General features: G+C 35.2%; 2 protein-coding genes across 3 annotated transcripts; one reads left to right on the top strand and one right to left on the bottom strand.

The window, feature by feature from the left end:
* Nucleotides 1-7,268: 7,268 nt before the first annotated feature.
* Nucleotides 7,269-10,145, bottom strand: LOC105771778 (uncharacterized). The gene is made up of 6 exons (XM_052631980.1): nt 10,011-10,145; nt 9,764-9,899; nt 8,600-9,681; nt 8,093-8,362; nt 7,942-8,016; nt 7,269-7,517 (listed from the first exon to the last, which is right to left on the bottom strand). Exons 1-6 carry the CDS (start codon nt 10,143-10,145, stop codon nt 7,269-7,271), a joined length of 1,947 nt encoding a protein of 648 aa, XP_052487940.1.
* Nucleotides 10,146-12,785: 2,640 nt separating this feature from the next.
* On the top strand, nt 12,786-20,915 carry LOC105772791 (alpha-aminoadipic semialdehyde synthase). 2 transcript variants are annotated; one of them, XM_012594245.2, is made up of 26 exons: nt 12,786-12,952; nt 13,118-13,176; nt 13,510-13,765; nt 13,842-13,928; nt 14,003-14,132; nt 14,232-14,405; nt 14,550-14,632; nt 14,742-14,843; nt 14,949-15,024; nt 15,092-15,263; nt 15,604-15,700; nt 15,854-16,020; nt 16,106-16,166; nt 16,311-16,451; nt 17,411-17,764; nt 17,897-17,977; nt 18,199-18,264; nt 18,523-18,640; nt 18,846-18,975; nt 19,214-19,293; nt 19,513-19,671; nt 19,771-20,008; nt 20,100-20,208; nt 20,287-20,448; nt 20,542-20,611; nt 20,686-20,915. In XM_012594245.2, the coding sequence occupies exons 3-26, from the start codon at nt 13,517-13,519 to the stop codon at nt 20,736-20,738; spliced, it is 3,159 nt and encodes a 1,052-aa protein (XP_012449699.1). In that variant the 5' UTR covers nt 12,786-12,952; nt 13,118-13,176; nt 13,510-13,516; the 3' UTR covers nt 20,739-20,915. The 2 variants fall into 2 exon arrangements, with proteins under 2 accessions (XP_012449699.1, XP_052488967.1); XM_052633007.1 differs by lacking the exon at nt 12,786-12,952 and adding an exon at nt 12,958-12,976.
* Nucleotides 20,916-21,064: the final 149 nt, after the last annotated feature.

Raw genomic sequence — 21,064 nt, 5'->3', positions numbered from 1 at the left:
TAATGGATTGTATTGTGGAACGCCCAGATGGATAGAAGGCCTCGATTGGAGTCTTGTATGAGGGATTTCATGCTCCTAGTCCACTACCAACTTTGGTACATAGAGAATAGGTTGCCATATTTATTTGGTAGCTAGTTTATTATAATCCCTAAACACATGCAATAATGAGGGCATCAACAAAGTGGACCAAGTCGATCACATCCTTCTACGGACATCCGCCTCCTGCTCCCAAGGCCAAGTTTGAACTTGCAAGGACACATACCATCAAGAGTTGTGCTTTAACAGTTTTGTGTCGAGGTCCTAGGGCAATGCATATCCTCCAGAGATGCTCGGTTCCAATTCTGATTATCAACAACCAATATCATCAATAATGGTTGATATGTTTAGCTCCACACCCCAATACTCTACAATGGTTCACCCCACGAACAACTTCTATCAAACCATCAGTTTTGATACATGTAAATTTAATTATTTGTAATTATTTACAAATATAATCAATAAATTGTTTAAATTAAAATATTGTAATTCAAATTTTAAAATTTTATAATGTACACTATAAACATTTTTACAGTATTAAAATGTAATATTTAAATATCTGACAATATACAATATTGTATTTGTAAACGGGGACCCAAGTTAAGGTTGTTATACACAGTCGGAGCATTGTGTAGATTATCAGCCCATGTCAATGTCATTCCATAATCGCACAGTTCTACCCACGCAACATTCAGATCAAAGTCAAACCCCTATACAGACGATCGGCTATTGGCAAACGCTCTCGGAACCTCCGTATACGAGTCTTGAACTCCATATTGTTGATTTAACGGAGTGGCATTTTGAACGGGATCAACATTTACTAACTCAACTAGTTCAATGTTCCTAGGCGAGCAATATAGTGCGATCATAGTCTTCGTATCATCATCCTCTATAAGTTTCATCTCCTTATATTTGCACGGATTTGACGAAACTAGAAATTTGTAGAATAGACATCCTCCTCTCACAACGTCGTGCAATTTTCACTGTAATATTTTGCTTTATTTCATCGACTTTTACATTCTTGTTAAATCCTATTCCTATTTGATGGAGCGATTCAAATAGACAACCAACTGTTGTTTGTAAAATTACCCCATCGAAATGAATGTATACAAAGAATTGGTTATTCATCTTCAATATCAAATTTATAAAATAAATTAAAAATAAAAAATATTAGTTCCTATTAAAATAATTCATGCTATTTTAAAGCAAAAAAATATTTTTTATGAAATAATATAACTTGCATCTCATATTACTAATTATCAAAATAAAATAAAATAAAATTATATAAAAATAAATACAAACTAACATTATAAATTCAGACTTGATTTTTGAAGTCTAAAATGAAAAGCAAATATGTTGATCTTCAATATTAATTTCAAAGCTCTTTTTTTTTTCTTTCCTATTTTGTTAAACCAATTTTTTTCTTTCCCAAATTGCTAAACAATTTTTTTTCTCTTTTTTTCTCTTAAATAGATGAAAACAGTATCTTCGTAAGGGACAGGACATTATATAGGGGTTGATGTCGCCTGACAGCATGGCGGGACTCGGATTTTCAGATCGGTACCGCCTGACACATCAGCGACACCATATGACGTCAGTCACTTTATTTCACTTCAGCTGCTTTTTTACAGGCCATTTTTTTAAAAAAATAAAGCGGTGCCACTTTACACATCGATGACACCATATGCTCAGCCACTTTATTTTACTTTAGCAGCTTTTTTTCTAACATGCCATTTAAAAAAAATTAAAGTGATGCCGCCAAACACACCGACAACACCAATAGAAAATTATTTTTTTCGTTTTTCTCCCACCATGTATACCCGTGAAAATATAGGTATTTTTGGAAATACATGTCAGTGTTGCCACTGTGTCAAGTAGCACCAATATTTTTTTTTAAAACGTCATGATTGCAACATGATTAGGAAAAAATAGAAAACATTGTAACAAACACTCTATTTTTGTAATTAATCTGCTCTTCACCTCATTTTTTTATTTAATTAATTTTTTTAGTATTATTTTTATAAAAAAGCACAAGTGATGCAAGTCAAATATGAACAATCTCTACAGGTTTGTTCTCTCACGACCAACACCATCTCCTTTGTTAATGGCACCATTTTACCTACAGATTTGATACTTGCTCAAACAATGGAAATACAAGCATCAAGCTTGGTACACTCTCCTCCATCACATCTTGTATAAAAATCCTTTTATGTTTCCATCATTGCGTTTCTTGGATCTTAAAGACGTACGCTACATGCTCCATGTGTTATATGAAGAAGCATGTGGCAACCACGTAGGTTAGGTGGTAAGGCATTAGCTCAAAAGGCATTCGAACAATGATATATTTGGCTTGTTATGCGACTACATCATGCTACAAACCTACTCTAGTAAAGAAATGTTATGTGAGTAGATGCTTTTCCCTTTCCTTTTAACTTCATTAACTTAAGCATTAAAGATGGGATTAGGGGAGTTTGAAGAAAATGGAAGAAGTAAAGAAAATAAAAGAAAAGGGAGAACTAGAGAACTTCAACTTTGAAAGAGAAAATGAAAAAGAAATAAAACTTCCGCGTGTTTTTGGAAGACGAAAAATAGAGGGATGAAAAAGTAAATTAACTTCGTGTTTTTGACTGAAAAAAAGTTATAAATTTTAACTTTTTTATTTGAGCAAAAGCACTTTTCAAAAGTCAAAATTTTTAAACAAAGATTACTTGTTCAACTTTCAAGCCAAAAATATTTTACAAGACAAAAATACTTTTAAAAAGTATGTCTAAACAAAGCGTAATTATAAGCTCTATAATTGACATCCTTTCAAAACCGCAGAGGCTAAATTCATAATTAAACCTACAATCTCACATTTAAATAATGATAAAAATGTAGCAAATAATTAAATAAATAGAACTAATCCTATTATTAATTATTCAAAACATTCATGTTTCAATTATTATCATTTGAATGATTAAAAATATTGGTATCAATTAATACATAAAGTTTTCTATAAAACAAACATGCGTTGAAAATTATTTCAAATGCCCTAAAGTATATATTTTTCTTATTTCGATACTTAATTATTATTTATTTAGATTGATACCTATTTTGTTATTAGCTCACTCCACTATCATTAAAAATATTCATAACCATTAAAATATGGTTAAAATGTGCCCAAATGACAATATGTGACACTTCAATTAATTAAAAGTTATTACATGAATCCATATGTAATAAAAATAGTAAATAGATTAAAATTATAAAAATTTTAAAAATAGTTTAATTAATAATAAATAAATAAAAAGAAAATACCCTTTTGTCTTTGATTGATATTGACCAATCATTGGTCAGTGTTGACTGAGAGTTGATTGAGTGATGAATGACTGTTAACCTAATAATTTTTATATTTTTATTTTATAAACTATTTTTATTTTGTTATAATTTTATTTATTTATTAAATTTTTTAATCTATTTTTATTGTTAATACATATAGATGCCAAATGATACTTTTTAATTAAGTTAAAGTATCACATGACACTTTTAATTGAGTTAAAGTATCACATGATACATTTAATTTAGGTGACATTACAACAACAAAAAAACTTTTTAATATAACTTTAGAAATCAAGAAAATTTAAATACTAAAAGAGAAAACTTTATACTTTTAAGGCGAAAAGATGCTTTGAAGCCTTCCAATTTTATATATATATATATATATATGTGGTAAATGCGGCTTTTTATTAAAATGACTTTAAAATTTTAATAAATTAGGAAAATGACTCATTTTCTTGATTATTATTTTCTTGATTATATCGTAAATAATTTGAAATGAATAGTAAAAGTTAGTGGAGTCAAAGAGAATAGTGCACTAACATGCCATGTCAGCCATCACAATAAAAAAATCAAGTTTTTAGTAAAGTCAAGGAGAATGGCGCCACCTGTATAAATACTAAAAAAATACCAAGATTTTTTTATAATTGGGGGCCAATAAATAAATAATAGTAGCGGAGCCATTCAAACCAGTGTCACCACTTTTTATGTGTTAGGGGTATTTTTTTTAATTTTAAAAAATATATTATTTTATTTGGTGAAGTATTTCTAAATGGCATCACCAGTGTACTATGGTTCTTTTTTTGTTTATTTTAAAAAATTTAAAATGAAAAAGATATTTTTTAGTTTTTTATTTTAAAAAATGTTATTTTATTTGATAGAGCCATATAGAATGGCGCCACCAATGTAATTTGTTTTTTTAATTGTTTTTTTTAAATTCTTTTAGTGAAATTATTATTTTATTTTGGTGGTGCTACATATATAGATCTACTTAACATTCTGGTAACAATTGAATTGGAAAATAAGAAAAGAGAAAAATTGTTGCGTTTAGTAGGAGAGCTCAAAAATTGTGGTGAAGATGAATAACTCGATGTTTTTGGTGTACGTTCTTTTTTATGGTGAACTTGTAGAATGTGATATTGGTTGTGTATTTCAAGGTTGGCAGAGAGTTGGGTTGCGATTCAATAAAACTGTGAAGCTTGAAGAAATGAAAAGAAAGATCAGTAGGAAAATAACTATTCGTTGTGGAACGACGATGTCCAGATTATTTTACAAGTTTCCAATCTCTACAGATCCATTGAAATTTTGTAAGATGTAACTGTTAGATGATGACGACTTGGGCACTATGATGGAAATATGGTGGTCGGTCGGGAATGAAAATTCCCAACCAATTAAGTTGTTTGTTGAGTTAGTCGACTTAGAGCCTGTTGAGAATGTCAGTTCAATAAGTCAACATCGCGGGTTTGACTTTGATCTTAATGTCGGATGGACAAATCAGTCAAGCTGGGGAAGGACATCATAGTTGCCCGAAAATCCAAATTATGGTGAGAGTTCGTATAACAACCCTGTCCCGGGTCCTTATCTACAAATACATCTGGAGGTGATAGGCACCGATACAAACGTCAAAGATGGGTCCAATAATTGTAAAGATTCTGATCACGATGTCAAAGACTATAGTGACCTCGATTTTTATGAGGTTCTAGAGGATATTGACGATGAAGGTCCAGAGAAGGTTGAAAATGTTCACGCCCCTTCTTCAGGTAATTCGAGTCATGGCATTGTCTAACGAAATGACCTTGGGGTGACATGTTGTGCATAGATTCAGATGCAACGCATGCACCTAAGTTCTTCGAGTACGCCTATGTAATCCCTACTCACAGGTTGGCGTTAAATTCGTAGTTGTAGGAGTTGTTCGTTGGGCAATGGTTCGAGAACAAGGTGGATTGTGTGTTTACCATCAAACAGTATAACATGAAAGTGTTGATTGATTACAAGGTCGTCAAGTCTACACTGACATTATATGTTGGGGAATGTTAGAGGGTTGGCAAAGGGTGTGGCTGGCGGGTTTGGGCTGTATTTATACGGAGGACTCAATAGTGGCAAATATGAAAATTAGAAGGGCGCCATACATGCATTGTCGCACGTATTACTCAAGACCCCCAAAAACTATATGCCAAAAGCATCTGCAACTGCATCATGCCACTAGTGAAAGATAGCCCAACCATTCATGTGTCAACATTGATTAAAAACATGCAAGCTCAGTTCCAGTACAGAGTGTCGTAAAAGAAAGCATGGTGGGCGAAAGAAATGGTCATGGAACAGTTGTACGACAACTGGGATGAGTCATACAATAAACTTTAGGAATAGATTTCAACAATGATGGAGTACGTGCCTACGATTTACATAATTTAAAATTTATATTTTACAAAATATAATTTTACATTTGCAACATTCAAAAATAATTTCACTAAACTTACAATATATAATTTTACAAAACGAGCAACTTTCTCAATACTAAAAAAATGATTTTTCTCAAGACCAACAACATTATGTCTTACAAATAAAACATAATTAAATGATTTTGTTCAAGATCGATAGTATTGTGTCTTACAATTGAAAAATACAATTTTTAACCACAACACGAGCAAGTCGTTCGAGCAAGTTTCTCAATGCTATTATCTCTCTTCTTGGATGCTGTCGATAGTGATGATCTCACCTGTGTGGTTCGATTTGGAATTCCTTAAAACCTTCAAACATTTCGTTCACCTAGAGAATTCCAAATAATTCATTCGTTGCTGCATAACCAATTTGAACTCGTTACCAAATAAATAACTGGCAACCAAAAATAATCATTAAATTTACCGGTGTCGAAGCTCCACCAGATTATCGTTAAACAAAACATACCTCAAATTATAAAATTTACTAAATAAACATAAACACAAATACATAAAAAAAAACTTCTCATTTCTCTCCCATTCATCCTCTCCTCTAACATAATATAAATAAAAAAATTACTTCAACTTATAGTGATCAGGGGTTATATTTAGCTATTTGATCACGTCAGAGAGAATGACTCCACCAAATAAAATATTGTTTTTATATTTAAATTTAATTAAAATTAAAAAAAAACACTGTACATTAGTGACGCTATTCTTAATGGCTTTTTTTGCATTCTTTTTTTTTTGTCAATATTAGACTGATATTATTAATAAACAGGATCAACAAAAAGGAAGCTGGAAAGACCATCAAAAGAGCAAAGAAAATGACAACAACAAAAACAAACAAATAGACAACAGCTGTCCAGCAAAAAAGAAATAAAAAGATCCTAGAAATTATCGATCCAAGAATTAAAAGCAAAGAAAACTCATGAGCCTGCAGCAGCACCGCTTCAGCATCCAATATCAGCCAAACTAGCTCTCCCCAATATCTGCAACCACGACAAACAACCAAGAGCAAACAACACTTTGCAACCAGAACTGGAGATTCAAATAACCTTCTCCAACACAAAGTGAAAACCATAGAACTCAGATCCTCTGATTCCAAAACAACTAGTCTTTCTCCACCACCAGCCTCACAGTATCCGGTACACCATCAACCCAGTTCCCACCCACCCTTCTTCTCCGACCTTCCAGCGCCAACGCATGAACCGCACCATTAACCGCACGGGGCACAAAATTGTAAGTAACTTCATCAAAAATCAGATGCAATCGATGAATATGATGAATAATCGGCCTAAGGACCGATCTATTTTCCTCTTTTTTCTTAACATTTTTGATGACTGACAGGGAGTCACCTTCCACAATCAGCCGCCTAAAGCTCCTCATACGCGCAAAGAGTAAAACCCTTTCGCAAGCTCTTGCCTCTGCCACAAAAGCATCACTAACTTCTTCAAACAGATAAGTATCTGCCCCTACAATTTACCCTCTGTAATCTCTGGCTAAGACTGCTGTTGTAGCAAGCTTCTTTTCCTGAATAAAAGACGCATCAAAATTAAGTTTAATAATACCATAATCAGGAGGCCTCCATAGTTCCTTACCCCTAGAAATAGGAACAGAACAGAGGTTTGCATGTACAAAACCAAGATCTTGTTCATAACCCCTGATAAACCCCAATAAATTTCGCATTGAAAACTTAACCCCCTCATGAACCAACTTATTTCTATGAAACTAAAGCCACCATAAAGAAATATAAATGAGCCGTTTTTGACGACCACCTGCTTCAAGATATGTTTTGACAAAGCGATGTTTATAATCCAGGAAATCATCAAAAGAAGGGATTTGAATTTGCAACGAAGTCCACACACTCTGTACAATCTCACAAGACCACAACAGATGCTCGGTGTTTTCCAACCCTTCCTTACACAGCGGACACATGGTCTCCTCACACAAGGTTCTCCTTGCCAGATTTTCATAGTGGGCACCAGACTGTTAAACGTCCTCCAAATATGTATTTTGATTTTCTCAGGGATATTCAAAGCCCATAAATCATTGTAAAATCTTTTGTAATCCTCATCACTAGAGGACATGTATAAATTACTTTGTAAATATTATGTAATGAGGACTCGATACCCACTCCTGAAAGTGTACTCACCTGAACCTTCATACTTCCGGACCTGCATATCATCCGGCCTACTTGCAGAAATGGGAATAGATAAGATTCGATTTGCTGTAACATCATCCACTAAACTATGGATTAACTATCTGTTCCAGGTACTGTTCCTATTAGTAATTAGCTGATTAACCTTCGTCCAAGAAGGCCTAATTTCCTGAACCAGAATTCTATTGTTCTCCCTTCCAAGTAACCAAGGGTCATTCCAAATATTGATGCGGATACCATCTCCCACCTGCCACAAAATCTCATCTCCGATCAGCTCCCGAGCACTGCAAATACTTCTCCATGTAGAAGAAGGGTAAGAGCCAACCTTTGCTGTTAGAATATCATAAAAAGGAAGATAACGTGATTTTAAAACCTTGTCTAAAAGACACTGAGGCTGGGATAAAATGCGCCACACCTGCTTTGCCAACAAGGCCTTGTTAAACAACAACAAATTTTTAAACCTCAGGCCTCCCAAACATTTCGGTTTACATAACGTTTCCTAATTAATCCAATAAACACCCTTCAAAGTTTTAGTATTCGTCCACCAGAACCGATTGATAATACCTTCAAGTGTTCGGCATAACGTCTTTGGCAACAGAAAACATTGCATAGCATAAATTGATGTAGCCTGTAGTACCGATTTTATAAATACCTCATTGCCCTTCATTGACAAATAGCACAAACTCCACCCTTCAATCCGTTTCCTAAATTGGTCCACAAAATTAGCAAAAGCCCACTGTTTCCTCCTACCCACCATCATAGGCAAGCCTGGGTACTTCTCGGGATTAGAGGCCAACTGGACTCCTAACAACTTGACTATGTCCTCTTGAACGCTAGAGGCAACATTTTTACCAAAATATATTAGGGATTTATCAAAATTCACTCGTTGTCCTGAAACCATTTCATATTCATGGATAACATCCCGAACCACCTCTGCACCCTCACAAGAAGCATCACCGAAAATAGTACAATCATCAGTAAAAAACAAATGATTGACCGAGAATTTCTCTCTACCTATAGGCGCCCCCAACATCTTCTTTTTATCTTTAACATCCTGAATCAGCAGAGAAAACCCTTCAGCACAAATCAAAAACAGATAAGGACTGAGAGGATCTCCTTGCCTAAGTCCTCTGGAAGGAGAAAACCAATCACTATTGGATCCATTAAGACTAATAGAGTATGTAACAGAGCAGACACAACGTGTAATAAGAACAATCCAATCCATATGAAAACCCAAATGCTTCATCATCCCTGCCAAAAAATCCCATTCCACACGGTCGTATGCTTTACTCATATCGAGTTTAAGCGCAAAATTGACTTTCTTGCCACTCCTCTTCATTTTTAAAGAATGAAGTATCTCATAAGCAATCAACACATTATCAGAAATAAGCCTTCCTGGAGTAAAAGCCCCTTGAACTTCATTAATGCAATTTCCCAACATATCACTCATACATATGACCAAGACTTTTGCAATAATTTTGTAAATAACATTGCACAGGCTTATAGGTCTGAAATGCGACATAGTTTTCGGCTTATCAATCTTAAAAATCAAAATTATGCGTGTTCTATTGATATCACCTATATCTGAATGTCCATGCAACACGGATAAACAAATTTGGGAAACTTCAGGACCAATAATACGCCAATATCTTTGGAAAAAGAGAGCCAGAAAGCCATCCACACTAGGGGCCTTCAATGGCGCCAATAACTTGACTGCATAGACAATTTCCTCCTCTGTGAACTGTTTTAGTAACCTTTCATTGATACTATAGGTAACTTTTTTTCTCAACTAAGTCAAACAAATGCTCATCTGAACCTATTTCTGAAGCAGAGAAAAGCTTATCGAAATAGTCTGTAGCAATCTGTATAAATTTCTCAGATGAGGTAGTCCTCCTACCGGCTCCATCTTCCAGTTCAAAAATTCTACCACGAAAGTGTCGTTGCACAGCAACCTTGTAAAAAAAACAAGTGTTTTGGTCCCCATTCTTCAGCCAATTAACATGGGCATGTTGCTCCTAAAATAACTATTCCTTCTCAGTTTCCAAATTAAGTCCTAATTGGACTTCCATAATCTCCAATAGAATCTCATCAGAAGGATCTTGATTATAAAGTCTAGCTAATCTGTCTTCTAAAACAAGTCGATTCCTCTTCTCCTTACTACTAGTGGCCTTGCTCCACTTAAGCATTTGGTGACCCATCTTCTTCAACTTATTCAATACTCCATCAGACTCTTCTTCCTACCATCTTCTCACAATTCCCTCAAACCAACCATCTAAACACCACTTGGCCTCAAATCTAAAAGACTTCATATGACTGCTTTGACTATTCCATGCCATCCCCAAAGTATCTAAGAGAAGAGGGCAATGATCGAAAAAAGAATGACTCAAATGTTCTAGACGATACCCAGGAAAGAGGTTTACCCAATTTAATGACGCTACTCCATGATCCAGTCGTTCCCTTATAAGCATCGAAAAAACCGTCATCGTTTCCACGTGAACCACAGGCCAACGAAGCCTAAGTCATTAAGGCTACAGTCTTCAAGAACCCTACGAAAGTCCCTCATTTGTCGCTCTGATCTGACTCGACCACCCTTCTTCTCAAAAGAGTTTGTAATCTCATTGAAGTCCCCCAAAACCACCCAAAGAATCATCTGATCATGGTTTAATTGACGAAGCAAGTCTCACGAAGCACTTCTACACCTTTCTTCCATATTCCCATAAAACCCTGTTAGCCTCCAAATATCACCACATTCATTATCATGGACTTCAACATCAATATGAGAATAGGAAAAACTTTTAAGCTGGACCAATGTATTTCCTTTCCATCCCAACGATAACCCACCTCTTGTACCAATTACACCTACATCAATACCATTCTCAAAACCACACTTTAATCTTACCAACTCCATTTTCTTTAAACTTAATTTTGTCTCCATAAGAAACAAAATACGGGGATTAATGGCTCGTAACTTATTTTTGAGCCTTTTAACTGTTCGTGATCTCCCCAAACCACGAACATTCCAGTTTAGTATTTTTATCGGCCCCAGCTGCTCTGACCATCAAAGCTAGCCGAAACATCTATCAAGCCTGATCCCACATTAGCATCCATAAGAACTCGTGAACTCTCCACAATTCTCTGTCGCTTTTTGCCATCAGACAACGCAATTGGATCATTTTCCTCATCCAAAACTAACTTCATGGGCCCATAAACGAGCCCATCAGTAGTCAAAGCATCGATACACCCATCACGCCCCATGATTGATTTGCCAACTCCCTGAATTTGATCCGATCCCAAAGGAACTAGATTAGGATTAGGATTCAAATTCCCACCAGACCTCTTAGAATTAAGTCCTAAATCTCTCTCCGCATTTAACGAATTACCAAATTTGACACCTGCCAAATTTTTGCTGCCCGTAACCACCTGCTCACCACCATGTTCCGACGTCTTACCACCGCGCGCAACGATAAGTCCCAGCCAAAAACTATCTTTGATGAATCAATAGTTAGTCGAAAAGAACAATAGCTCTCCCTATGCCCCAACTTTCCACAAATAAAACAGAATAAACTTAACTTCTCATATTTGAACCGAGCATAAACAACCATAGACTTCCCTACCAGAACTTTTTTTTTACGTTTCAAAGAGGCAGTAACATTTAAACAAACACGAACACGCAAATATTTCTGGAGCCCTAAGGTCGGAATGAACGTATCATACTCAATAAACTTCCCACAAAAATCACCAAATTTTTTTGCCATTGATGCACTCATCAGCCCCGGAGGTAAATTGTGAACTTGTATCCAAAACTCCGTATGGTTTAACTCCATCATTGCTGGATTTACCCCAACTGGAACTTTTTGAAGAATAAGTAAATGGTTATTAAAAAACCACGGTATACCAGCAATAACCCTTTCAAGATCAACCTCATGAAAAAATTGAAAATGATACCGTTTCTCCCCCAACTCCGTTATACAAATTCCTCCTATAGGATGCCAAAGATCCGTCATTGTATTGCGCAGTGAAGGAAAGTGAACAACACCATCTGTTAGACACCGACCCACCAGACAGAATTGATAAGCAACACTCACGGTTCCTTCATCCTCTTGGATCGCTTCCTCCTCCTCATCCAGTAATTTCAAATTCTCCAATGCATCTTCCATCACAGCCACGACACTATTCCAGTCGAAACAAAGAAAAGAAATTGAATGTGAACCACCCAGAAAACTAACAAAAGAAAAGTGAAAGAAACCTGAACCAGATTGACAGAAAAACGTGCCAAAACCGGTAAATAGAGAACCCCGTGCCAATACGGCAGACGAATTAGTAGATTTTGGGGAGTTAATTTTTATCTATCGATATTTCTTAAATAATAATAATAAAGCACAGTGCACTAGTGGAACCATTTAAAACAACTCCACTAAATAAAATAATATTTTTTAAAATTTTAAAAAAACCTTGACACATAAAAGTGGTGGTACCATTTTGAATGACTCCAACATCATAATTTATTTTTGAAGCTTTCCTTAATATTTATACAAATGGTATCATTCCACTTTGAGTATTCATTTAGTAAATGCAAGTCTTAAGGAGACGTGATGAGGTGGAGAAAGGGTAACTTGTCCCAGGTGGCAAAAATTGAAACCTAACATTAGACATGATTTAATATGGGAAGGCATTTGGAGCTAGGATATACGTGGACCCCCGTGATTGGAAGTAATAGATATGTAATAACTGAAAAGTGGGACCCACTTCTCTGTCCCTAGCGTCATATCCTTATCATCACCCAAAAACAAAAAAGGAAGTGATAATCCATCCATGTTTCACGAGTAGGATTCCAGATACATGCATTAACATATCATCATTCATTTATTTATACTATATTTTTCTGATAAACTTCCTCCGCTCTGAAGCCTTTAATCCGTATTACGATCTCTTCTTCTATGATTCCAGGGAGCTAGGTGGCAGCCGCCCATCTATTTTCACAACTAAACTTTTCCTTTCTTTCGACGTAAAGCGGTTCCTCTGTTTCAACGTTATTATTATTACTTTCATTGTTAAACTCAATCAATATGATTTCTGAGTTTCAGACTAATATTTGTTCTAATGACATGTAATTCATACATGTTCATAGTCTCTACTCTTCAGTTCAGTGATATATCTTTTTCTTTCCCAGAATTGTTTGATCACCGCTTCAATTTGGGTTCATCTCATCGTTTAATTCTTCATTTACAAGTAAGTTTTATTTTCTTCAATCTCTGTTTATCTCTCTTACGTGTTTGAATCTTTCCTCAACTTGTTTTTATATAACTTCAAAATCACACTTAATTTGTTCGATTGAATGAGAAATGGTCCTAATAAAAAAAAACTGTCAGCGGTATTTAAATATCTCATTGAGGTATAATTGTTCTGCAGCAATTTGTTTCATACTTAATTTGTTTTCTATTTTATTATGGGATCCTCTGTAAGAAACATACTTTGATTAGTATTTTTTGTTCAATACCATTCTAAAGAAGCCTGTAATAGTCCTAGTTGTTCATTTTTTCTCTTTTGTTTTCTCTGGTGAAGGTTCAAGATGCTTGGAAATGGAGTTGTTGGGATTCTTTCCGAGTCATCAAATAAATGGGAAAGAAGGGTTCCTCTCACCCCATCACATTGTGCTCGACTTTTACACAGTGGGAGGGAGAAAACAGGTATAGCTCGTATAATAGTGCAGCCATCGACGAAGCGCATCCATCACGATTCGCTCTACGAGGATGTTGGTTGTCACATTTCAGATGACTTATCAGAATGTGGTCTTATTTTGGGTATCAAGCAACCAAAGGTGCTAAAGGTTCACCATTCCCTATTGTTTACATTTTACAATCTTTTATGGCCTAACTGGTTGTGCTTTATTGCAGTTAGACATGATTCTTCCTAATAGAGCTTATGCCTTCTTCTCACATACTCACAAAGCTCAGAAGGAGAATATGCCATTGTTAGATAAGGTAAGCTTCTTTTGTTGTATCTTTGTATGACACTATGAACTTATTGTATGACTTTGTCTATGGCATGCATGTAGATCCTCGCGGAGAGGGTATCGTTGTATGACTATGAGCTTATTGTTGGGGACAATGGTAAAAGGTTACTTGCATTTGGCAAATATGCTGGCAGAGCAGGAATGATCGATTTCTTACGCGGATTGGGACAGCGTATGCTATATGACTCTTTAATCCTTTAAAAATTTTGGAGATTTTATCATTTGCATACCTTTGTCTATGTGAAGATGCTGAATTGTCATCAGATTTCAGGGTATTTGAGTCTGGGATATTCAACACCATTCCTGTCTCTGGGTGCATCATATATGTATCCTTCCTTGGCTGCTGCAAAGGCTGCAGTGATCACCGTGGGTGAAGAGATAGCTTCTCAGGGACTGCCTTCAGGGATATGTCCTGTAGTCTTCGTATTCACGGGTTCCGGAAATGGTACTGGAACTTCTTACAACATTCAATTATGTGATCTTCCATCAGAATACATGTCTGTTGTGCTGCTACAGAGTTTGCATTCATTTGATGTTATTAGATTACTTAATGTATAAACTTGCCTAATACCAATGTTTTGCTTTGCAGTTTCTGTTGGTGCTCAAGAGATATTTAAACTACTTCCTCATGTTTTTGTTGAACCAATCAGACTTCCAGAACTCTTTGGAAAGGTCAGTTTCCAATTTCAGTACTCCTTTTTTATGCATATAGTGGCATCTACCCAATCAATTTCCCCCACTTCTGATGCTGCTCTCATCAAAGTTTTTAAACCATTCTCAGGGAAGGAATGTTACATCGAAGAGGGTCTTTCAAGTTTATGGTTGTATCGTGACTAGTCGCGACATGGTCTCACACAAAGATCCTTCAAAAACATTTGATAAAGTAATTCATTCTCTCTACTTCTGGTTGTTTTTTCTTCTTCATTTTCGGTTCCGACTGAAAGACTGATCTTTGGTATTCCTTTTCTCTTTTCTTTTCAAATTCCAGGCAGATTATTATGCACATCCAGAACATTACAACCCCATTTTCCATGAAAAAATAGCCCCATATGCATCAGTAATTGGTAGGTTTGTTTTTCACTTTGTAAAGATTTCATTGCTTATAAATCACTGAAATGCGGTTTGTGACAGTGAATTGCATGTACTGGGAGAGAAGATTTCCTAGATTATTGAGTACCAAGCAGATTCAAGAACTAAACAAGAAAGGATGTCCACTTGTTGGGATCTCTGATATAACATGTGACATAGGGGGCTCAGTTGAGTTTGTTAATCAAACCACATCAATAGACTCGCCTTTCTTCAGGTATTCTAATGCTGCTTTGATCCTCAAAATGCCTTGTTTTTTAGGCTACTGAAACACTAAAAGCAATCCCATTTTTGAAGTTCCATAAAAAATGAAATTGAAAGCATGGCCAGGAATCTGTCTTTATCCTACCCCAATAGCATAAAACACAGTACCGTGGAAGTGGAGGCTTAATGATTCCTAGTTCACACTTAATGATGGAGTTGATTTTGAAGCTCAAACTTTACCATTGGTGTCAAATCCTAATCCAAATGCATATATATCGTGGATTGCATTTCAAATCATACTAAATCTACTATGATATTTGAAATACTCTTATATGGTCAATCATGCTTTTCAGATATGAGCCATTGACCGATTCGTACCATAATGACATGGATGGTAATGGCATAATATGTTCAGCCGTTGATATTCTCCCAACTGAGTTTGCAAAAGAGGTGCAATTCATATTTCCCTTCCATGGTGTTTCCATTGAAGTTTATTCTTAACCTTATGGCTTTTTTTTTCTTTGACCCGTAGAATGAACAAGTTTTTAGGTTAATAATTATGCAGCTTATGTTCATTAACATGCCATTCTTAACTGTTTCAAGGCATCTCAACACTTTGGAGACATTCTATCGCAGTTCGTTGGGAGTTTAGCTTCTACAGCAGACTTCACAAAGTTGCCTGCACACCTCACCAGAGCTTGTATAGTCCATGGGGGAACACTTACTACCTTATATGAATATATCCCTCGTATGAGAAAGTCTGACACACTGTAAGCATTTTAATCCAATCTTGGGACATCAAAACCAAATTTGATCCATCCATACTTTCATAACTGAATTTATCTTTTATTGCAGAGATATATCAGATAATCATACTAATGGACACATCAATAACAAAAAGAAATACAGTGTATTGGTAAGTATCTAAATCCATCACATTATGGCTCTCGACTAATTAAATATCAAAATAAAATGCGGGGATGAAATCCGAAATTTGATCAAGTAGAAGGAGCGAAACCAAATTTAACCATCAGACCCTATTGTAATTAATGATGGACAGGTATCACTGAGTGGGCACTTATTTGATCAGTTCCTAATAAATGAGGCATTGGATATAATAGAAGCAGCTGGTGGTTCCTTTCACTTGGTAAAGTGCCAAGTAGGCCAGAGTACCGATGCCATGTCCTACTCAGAGCTTGAGGTAAGTATATATAATTAATGCATCGGCTATTTATGCCATGTGATTAGGCTATCCACCTACTGCGTGGTTTATAATCAGATAAATACAACCATTTAATCTCAATAAATATATAACCTAGACTATTCAAGTCTAATACTAATACAATCAATTTAAGTTAATTCTTATATTTAATTTTATTAAAAAATCTAGTGCGACTGTTACTAAATAGGGCTATAAATGAACCGAGTTTGAACGAATAAACTTATGTTCATGTTCGTCTGTTTAATATTCATGAACATGTTCATTCAACTTAATCGAACATGTTTACAAACATATTCATGAGCATATAATTGAACATGTTCACGAATAATGTTAATAAATAATAATAAAAACAATAAATAAATACATACATACACATATATTGTTTAAATATAAAATAGTCAAATGTAAATATTAATAATTATATTATAAATAAAAAATTACAAACCAAGATAATTTTATTAATATATATTAATAAAATTTTTATAAAAAAATATCATTAATAAATAAATGAGTCAATAAACAAGTTTTAAACAAGTTTATTCGTGAACATAAATGAGTTGAACACACTTCTATTCGTGTTCATACTCATTTGTTTAACTTAATAAATAAACATAAACGAACAATTCACAAATAATTAATCGAATGTTCTGTTCATTCACACCCCTACTACCGACTTGATAGCAGAAAAAGTAAAATATTACACAAAATAACAAGAAACACACGGTTGTTGATACATGAAAAAGGACAAAGATATTCATCAATTCACTCCTCAGTTGCGTGATTATTCCAGTTACGTAATTCATACACCGGTTATCTTCTTCCTAAATCATCAAGAAATTGAAAGCGACTAGTTTTAAGCTATTTAGTTTCTAAATCTAGTTATGGCGTATCTATTTCAAGTTAAAATTCATTACTAGAAGCCGGGTTTTCCTTTTTAGGTTGGTGCAGATGATGGGAAAGTTCTGAATCAGATCATTGATTCATTGACATCTATAGCTAATCCAACTGAAAATCATGGAACCCCAAGTCAACAACTGAATAAGATTTCCCTCAAAGTTGGTAAGCTCCAGGAGACTGGGATGAAGAAAGACTCCGAATCCGACCCCAAAAGGAAGAAGTCGGTGCTTATACTCGGCGCCGGCCGTGTTTGTCAACCGGCTTGCGAGCTGTTAGCCTCAATAGGAACCGCTTCTTCTTGCCAATGGTATAAAAGTTGCCTCCAAAATGATTCCGAAGAGCAGATGGATGTTCATGTTATTGTTGCATCTCTATACCTTAAGGATGCAGAAGAGGTAACAGCTCGGACTTTTCATTTTTATTGAAATGTTCATGTCCGAGTATCATACTCGTGTTACTCTCAAGTCCGAGTAACATAAGCTTAGAAATCTCAGTTTATGTTCCGATAATGATGGATCTGATGGCAGATAATTCAAGGTATTCCGAATACAACGGCAGTTGAGCTTGATGTCACTGATCATAGAGCTCTCCATCAGTATATTTCGCAGGTTAGATGTAATAACTAATAGTAGTAACTACATACTGCAATGGTCCACGAAGCAATTTGTATCAAATGATATATATATGAACGAAATGATTTGAAATGATTGATTCGGTAGCTTCTTGTTACTTTTATAGGTAAGCCTTTTGCTTAGTGTGCATTATTGTTTCAAGGCTTAGATCAGGGTCTTACATTATCATATATGCTTTTCTTCTGTGCCATTAACAGGTTGAGATCGTTATCAGTTTGTTGCCTGCTAGTTGCCATGTTGCCATAGCAGACGTGTGCGTCGAGGTACTTTCTCGTACACAATTCAGCATAGTGATAACTTCTGAAACACTGTATTTACTGAATAAGTACCTTGAAAACTGATGCTAGCTTTCTAACATACCCTGTTGCAGTGGATAACGAAATGATTCAAACTTATGTTGTGCGAGCAATTAAAAATGATTCAATAGATGAAAGTAATAATCAAATGTTTGAGTTGTTACCGTGAATATGCTTCTTCAGTGATCATAGCTAAAATTATTGTATTAATATCACTTTATGCAGCTTAAAAAACATCTTGTCACAGCAAGCTATGTCGATGACTCCATGTCAATGATGGATGAAAAGGCCAAGAATGCTGGCATTACAATTCTTGGTGAAATGGGTTTGGACCCTGGAATAGGTAAATCTAGTTTTGCTTTGTAGTGCCTGTATTTCTTAAAGCTTGCTCATGTCATTGGCTTCTGTAATAAAGCATGTTACTCAGACTCTTCTGGTTTCTTGAAGAACCCATGTTGGACGCATTTTTTAACATGGATAAGGAGATATGATTATCCTATACATAAAGAACATAATTATGGATTAAATATGTTGTTTCTGCTTTTCAGATCATATGATGGCAATGAAGATGATAAACCAAGCGCATCTCAAAAAGGGCAAAATAAAGTCTTTCACTTCCTATTGTGGAGGGATCCCATCTCCAGCAGCTGCAAATAATCCGTTGGCATATAAATTCAGGTCCATTGAATTATCTTCTAATGCTGAACAAGTAGAATTGTGTTAAGATAGGCTGTTAAACTCTATTTTAAACTACATGGTCTAACTGAAGCACACATTGTTTTGTTTTTTTTGCTTGGTTTTGGAGTTAGAAGGCCAACTAATTGTTTCCCTGATGATATTACTCTTATAAATGAATGGAAGTTGAATGTTTGAGCACCATAGTTATAACTCACAAATGTTACTCTTGATTTTTCAGTTGGAATCCTGCAGGAGCTATTCGAGCAGGACGAAATCCTGCCACGTACAAATCTCAGGGTGAAACAGTACATGTAAATGGTAAACTGTCAACTTCTTTAACAAGTCAAAGAAAAACAATTTATGTATCCAAGTCAACTTGTTTTACTATAAACATGTATATTAATCACCCTTTATTATAGTTACATATTTATGATCCTTAATTAGTTAAAGACTTGTGTCTGTATATTAGTGTCATGTAATGGCTACAAATTTATGGATTTACCTTTTATTGTTTCACTTAATCGATCATGTTTTCAGGGGATGACCTCTATGATTCGGCTGGGAGATTTCGGATACCTGATCTTCCAGCTTTTGCATTGGAGTGCCTTCCTAATCGTAACTCGTTAACTTATGGGGATCTGTATGGGATCGGACATGAAGCATCCACAATATTCCGTGGAACTCTCCGCTATGAAGGCATGGGATTCCCCTCTTGAGTTTTGCTACTCCTAATTCTGTTTAAGCTTCAATGCTAGAAATTTGAATTTATATTAACATCTTTATATTTTTTTCCAGGTTTTAGTGAGATAATGGCCACACTTGTAAGAATTGGTATATTCAATGCTGAAACTCATCCACTTCTCAAACATGAAGGTCGACCAACATTTAGAAATTTCCTTTGTGAGCTTCTGAAAATTGATACTAAAGACATGAATGAAGTTGTAGTTGGGGAAAAAAAGATAGCCGAAAGGATCCTGGAACTTGGACATTGCAAGGAGCGAGGAGTTGCTGTAAAGGCTGCCAAAACGATTGTGTAAGCCCAGTTTACATTCTAGTATCAATTATGTATTCTTTTGACATAGCAATCAAAAGTTGCAAACCATAACACTCTTCATCTTTTTCAGGTTTTTGGGACTAAACGAACAGACAGGAATCCCGGTTTCGTGCCAAAGCGCATTTGCCGTAACATGTCATCGAATGGAAGAAAGGCTAACATACTCTAACACAGAACAGGTATATATAAATTACTCATAATTTAATGAGAAAAAAGTTGGATGAATTTTTTCACAAGCTGTTTGATTTGATCCTCAGGATATGGTTTTGTTACACCATGAAGTGGAAGTAGATTTCCCTGATAGCAAACAGACCGAGCGCCATACCGCGACTTTACTGGAATTCGGGAAGGCTAAGAATGGAAAAGTGATATCTGCTATGGCCCTTACTGTTGGCGTTCCAGTAGCAGTTGGAGCTCTGGTACACTTTAACAACATTTCTCTTCTTCTGCATCAAACTCTTTATAATTGAAAATGCTTTGAAATTAATTTATTGTAATTTTGATGGTTTCAGCTTTTAATTGTAAACAAGATCAAAACAAGAGGTGTATTGAGGCCTATTGTTCCTGAAGTTTATCTACCAGGTAATTTTCTCCATACCCAGCTTTATTCCATTAATTTAGAGATTTTTAACCATCAATAGTATTGACCGTGGCAGCTTTGGAAATTGTTCAAGACTATGGTATCAAACTGATGGAGAAAACTGAGTGACCACCATTTCTCAAGATATCTATGATTCAACCAGACATCTCAAAGCATAAAGTGCTTATGTAAGTATATAATGTGCGTACTCCAATACGTAAAAATGCATATATAGTTTATTTCGAGGGGCATGTAAACAACAGATGTTATTTAATAAATGAATATATAAACACTATTTGAATGCCATTGATGGAAAGAGTTTATTTGTAAATTGTAATGCACGGCTACCTGTCAGGTGGATTCACTGCAGATGCTAATGATCTACTCCTTCACATAGGCTTTGCATGTCATCATTATTAATAAACAAAAGAACCCTTGCAAGTAAAGGAAAAAAA

This window comes from Gossypium raimondii, chromosome 6 (genome assembly GCF_025698545.1).
Source record: "Gossypium raimondii isolate GPD5lz chromosome 6, ASM2569854v1, whole genome shotgun sequence".
NCBI classification, from domain to species: Eukaryota; Viridiplantae; Streptophyta; class Magnoliopsida; order Malvales; family Malvaceae; genus Gossypium; species Gossypium raimondii.
Note: the sequence above shows the minus strand (reverse complement) of the source record. Positions and strands in the feature narration are given on the sequence as shown.

Coding starts and splice junctions, on each gene's coding strand:
- LOC105771778 (XM_052631980.1), bottom strand. CDS start 10,145: ATGGGTCACCAAATGCTTAAGTGGAGCAAGGCCACTAGTAGTAAGGAG. Junction 9,900..10,010: donor TTCTATTGGAGATTATGGAA/GTCCAATTAGGA, acceptor TTTTTTTACAAG/GTTGCTGTGCAACGACACTT. Junction 9,682..9,763: donor TTTCTCTGCTTCAGAAATAG/GTTCAGATGAGC, acceptor AACAGTTCACAG/AGGAGGAAATTGTCTATGCA.
- LOC105772791 (XM_012594245.2), top strand. CDS start 13,517: ATGCTTGGAAATGGAGTTGTTGGGATTCTTTCCGAGTCATCAAATAAA. Junction 14,633..14,741: donor TTCCAGAACTCTTTGGAAAG/GTCAGTTTCCAA, acceptor AACCATTCTCAG/GGAAGGAATGTTACATCGAA. Junction 16,452..17,410: donor TGTCCTACTCAGAGCTTGAG/GTAAGTATATAT, acceptor TTTCCTTTTTAG/GTTGGTGCAGATGATGGGAA.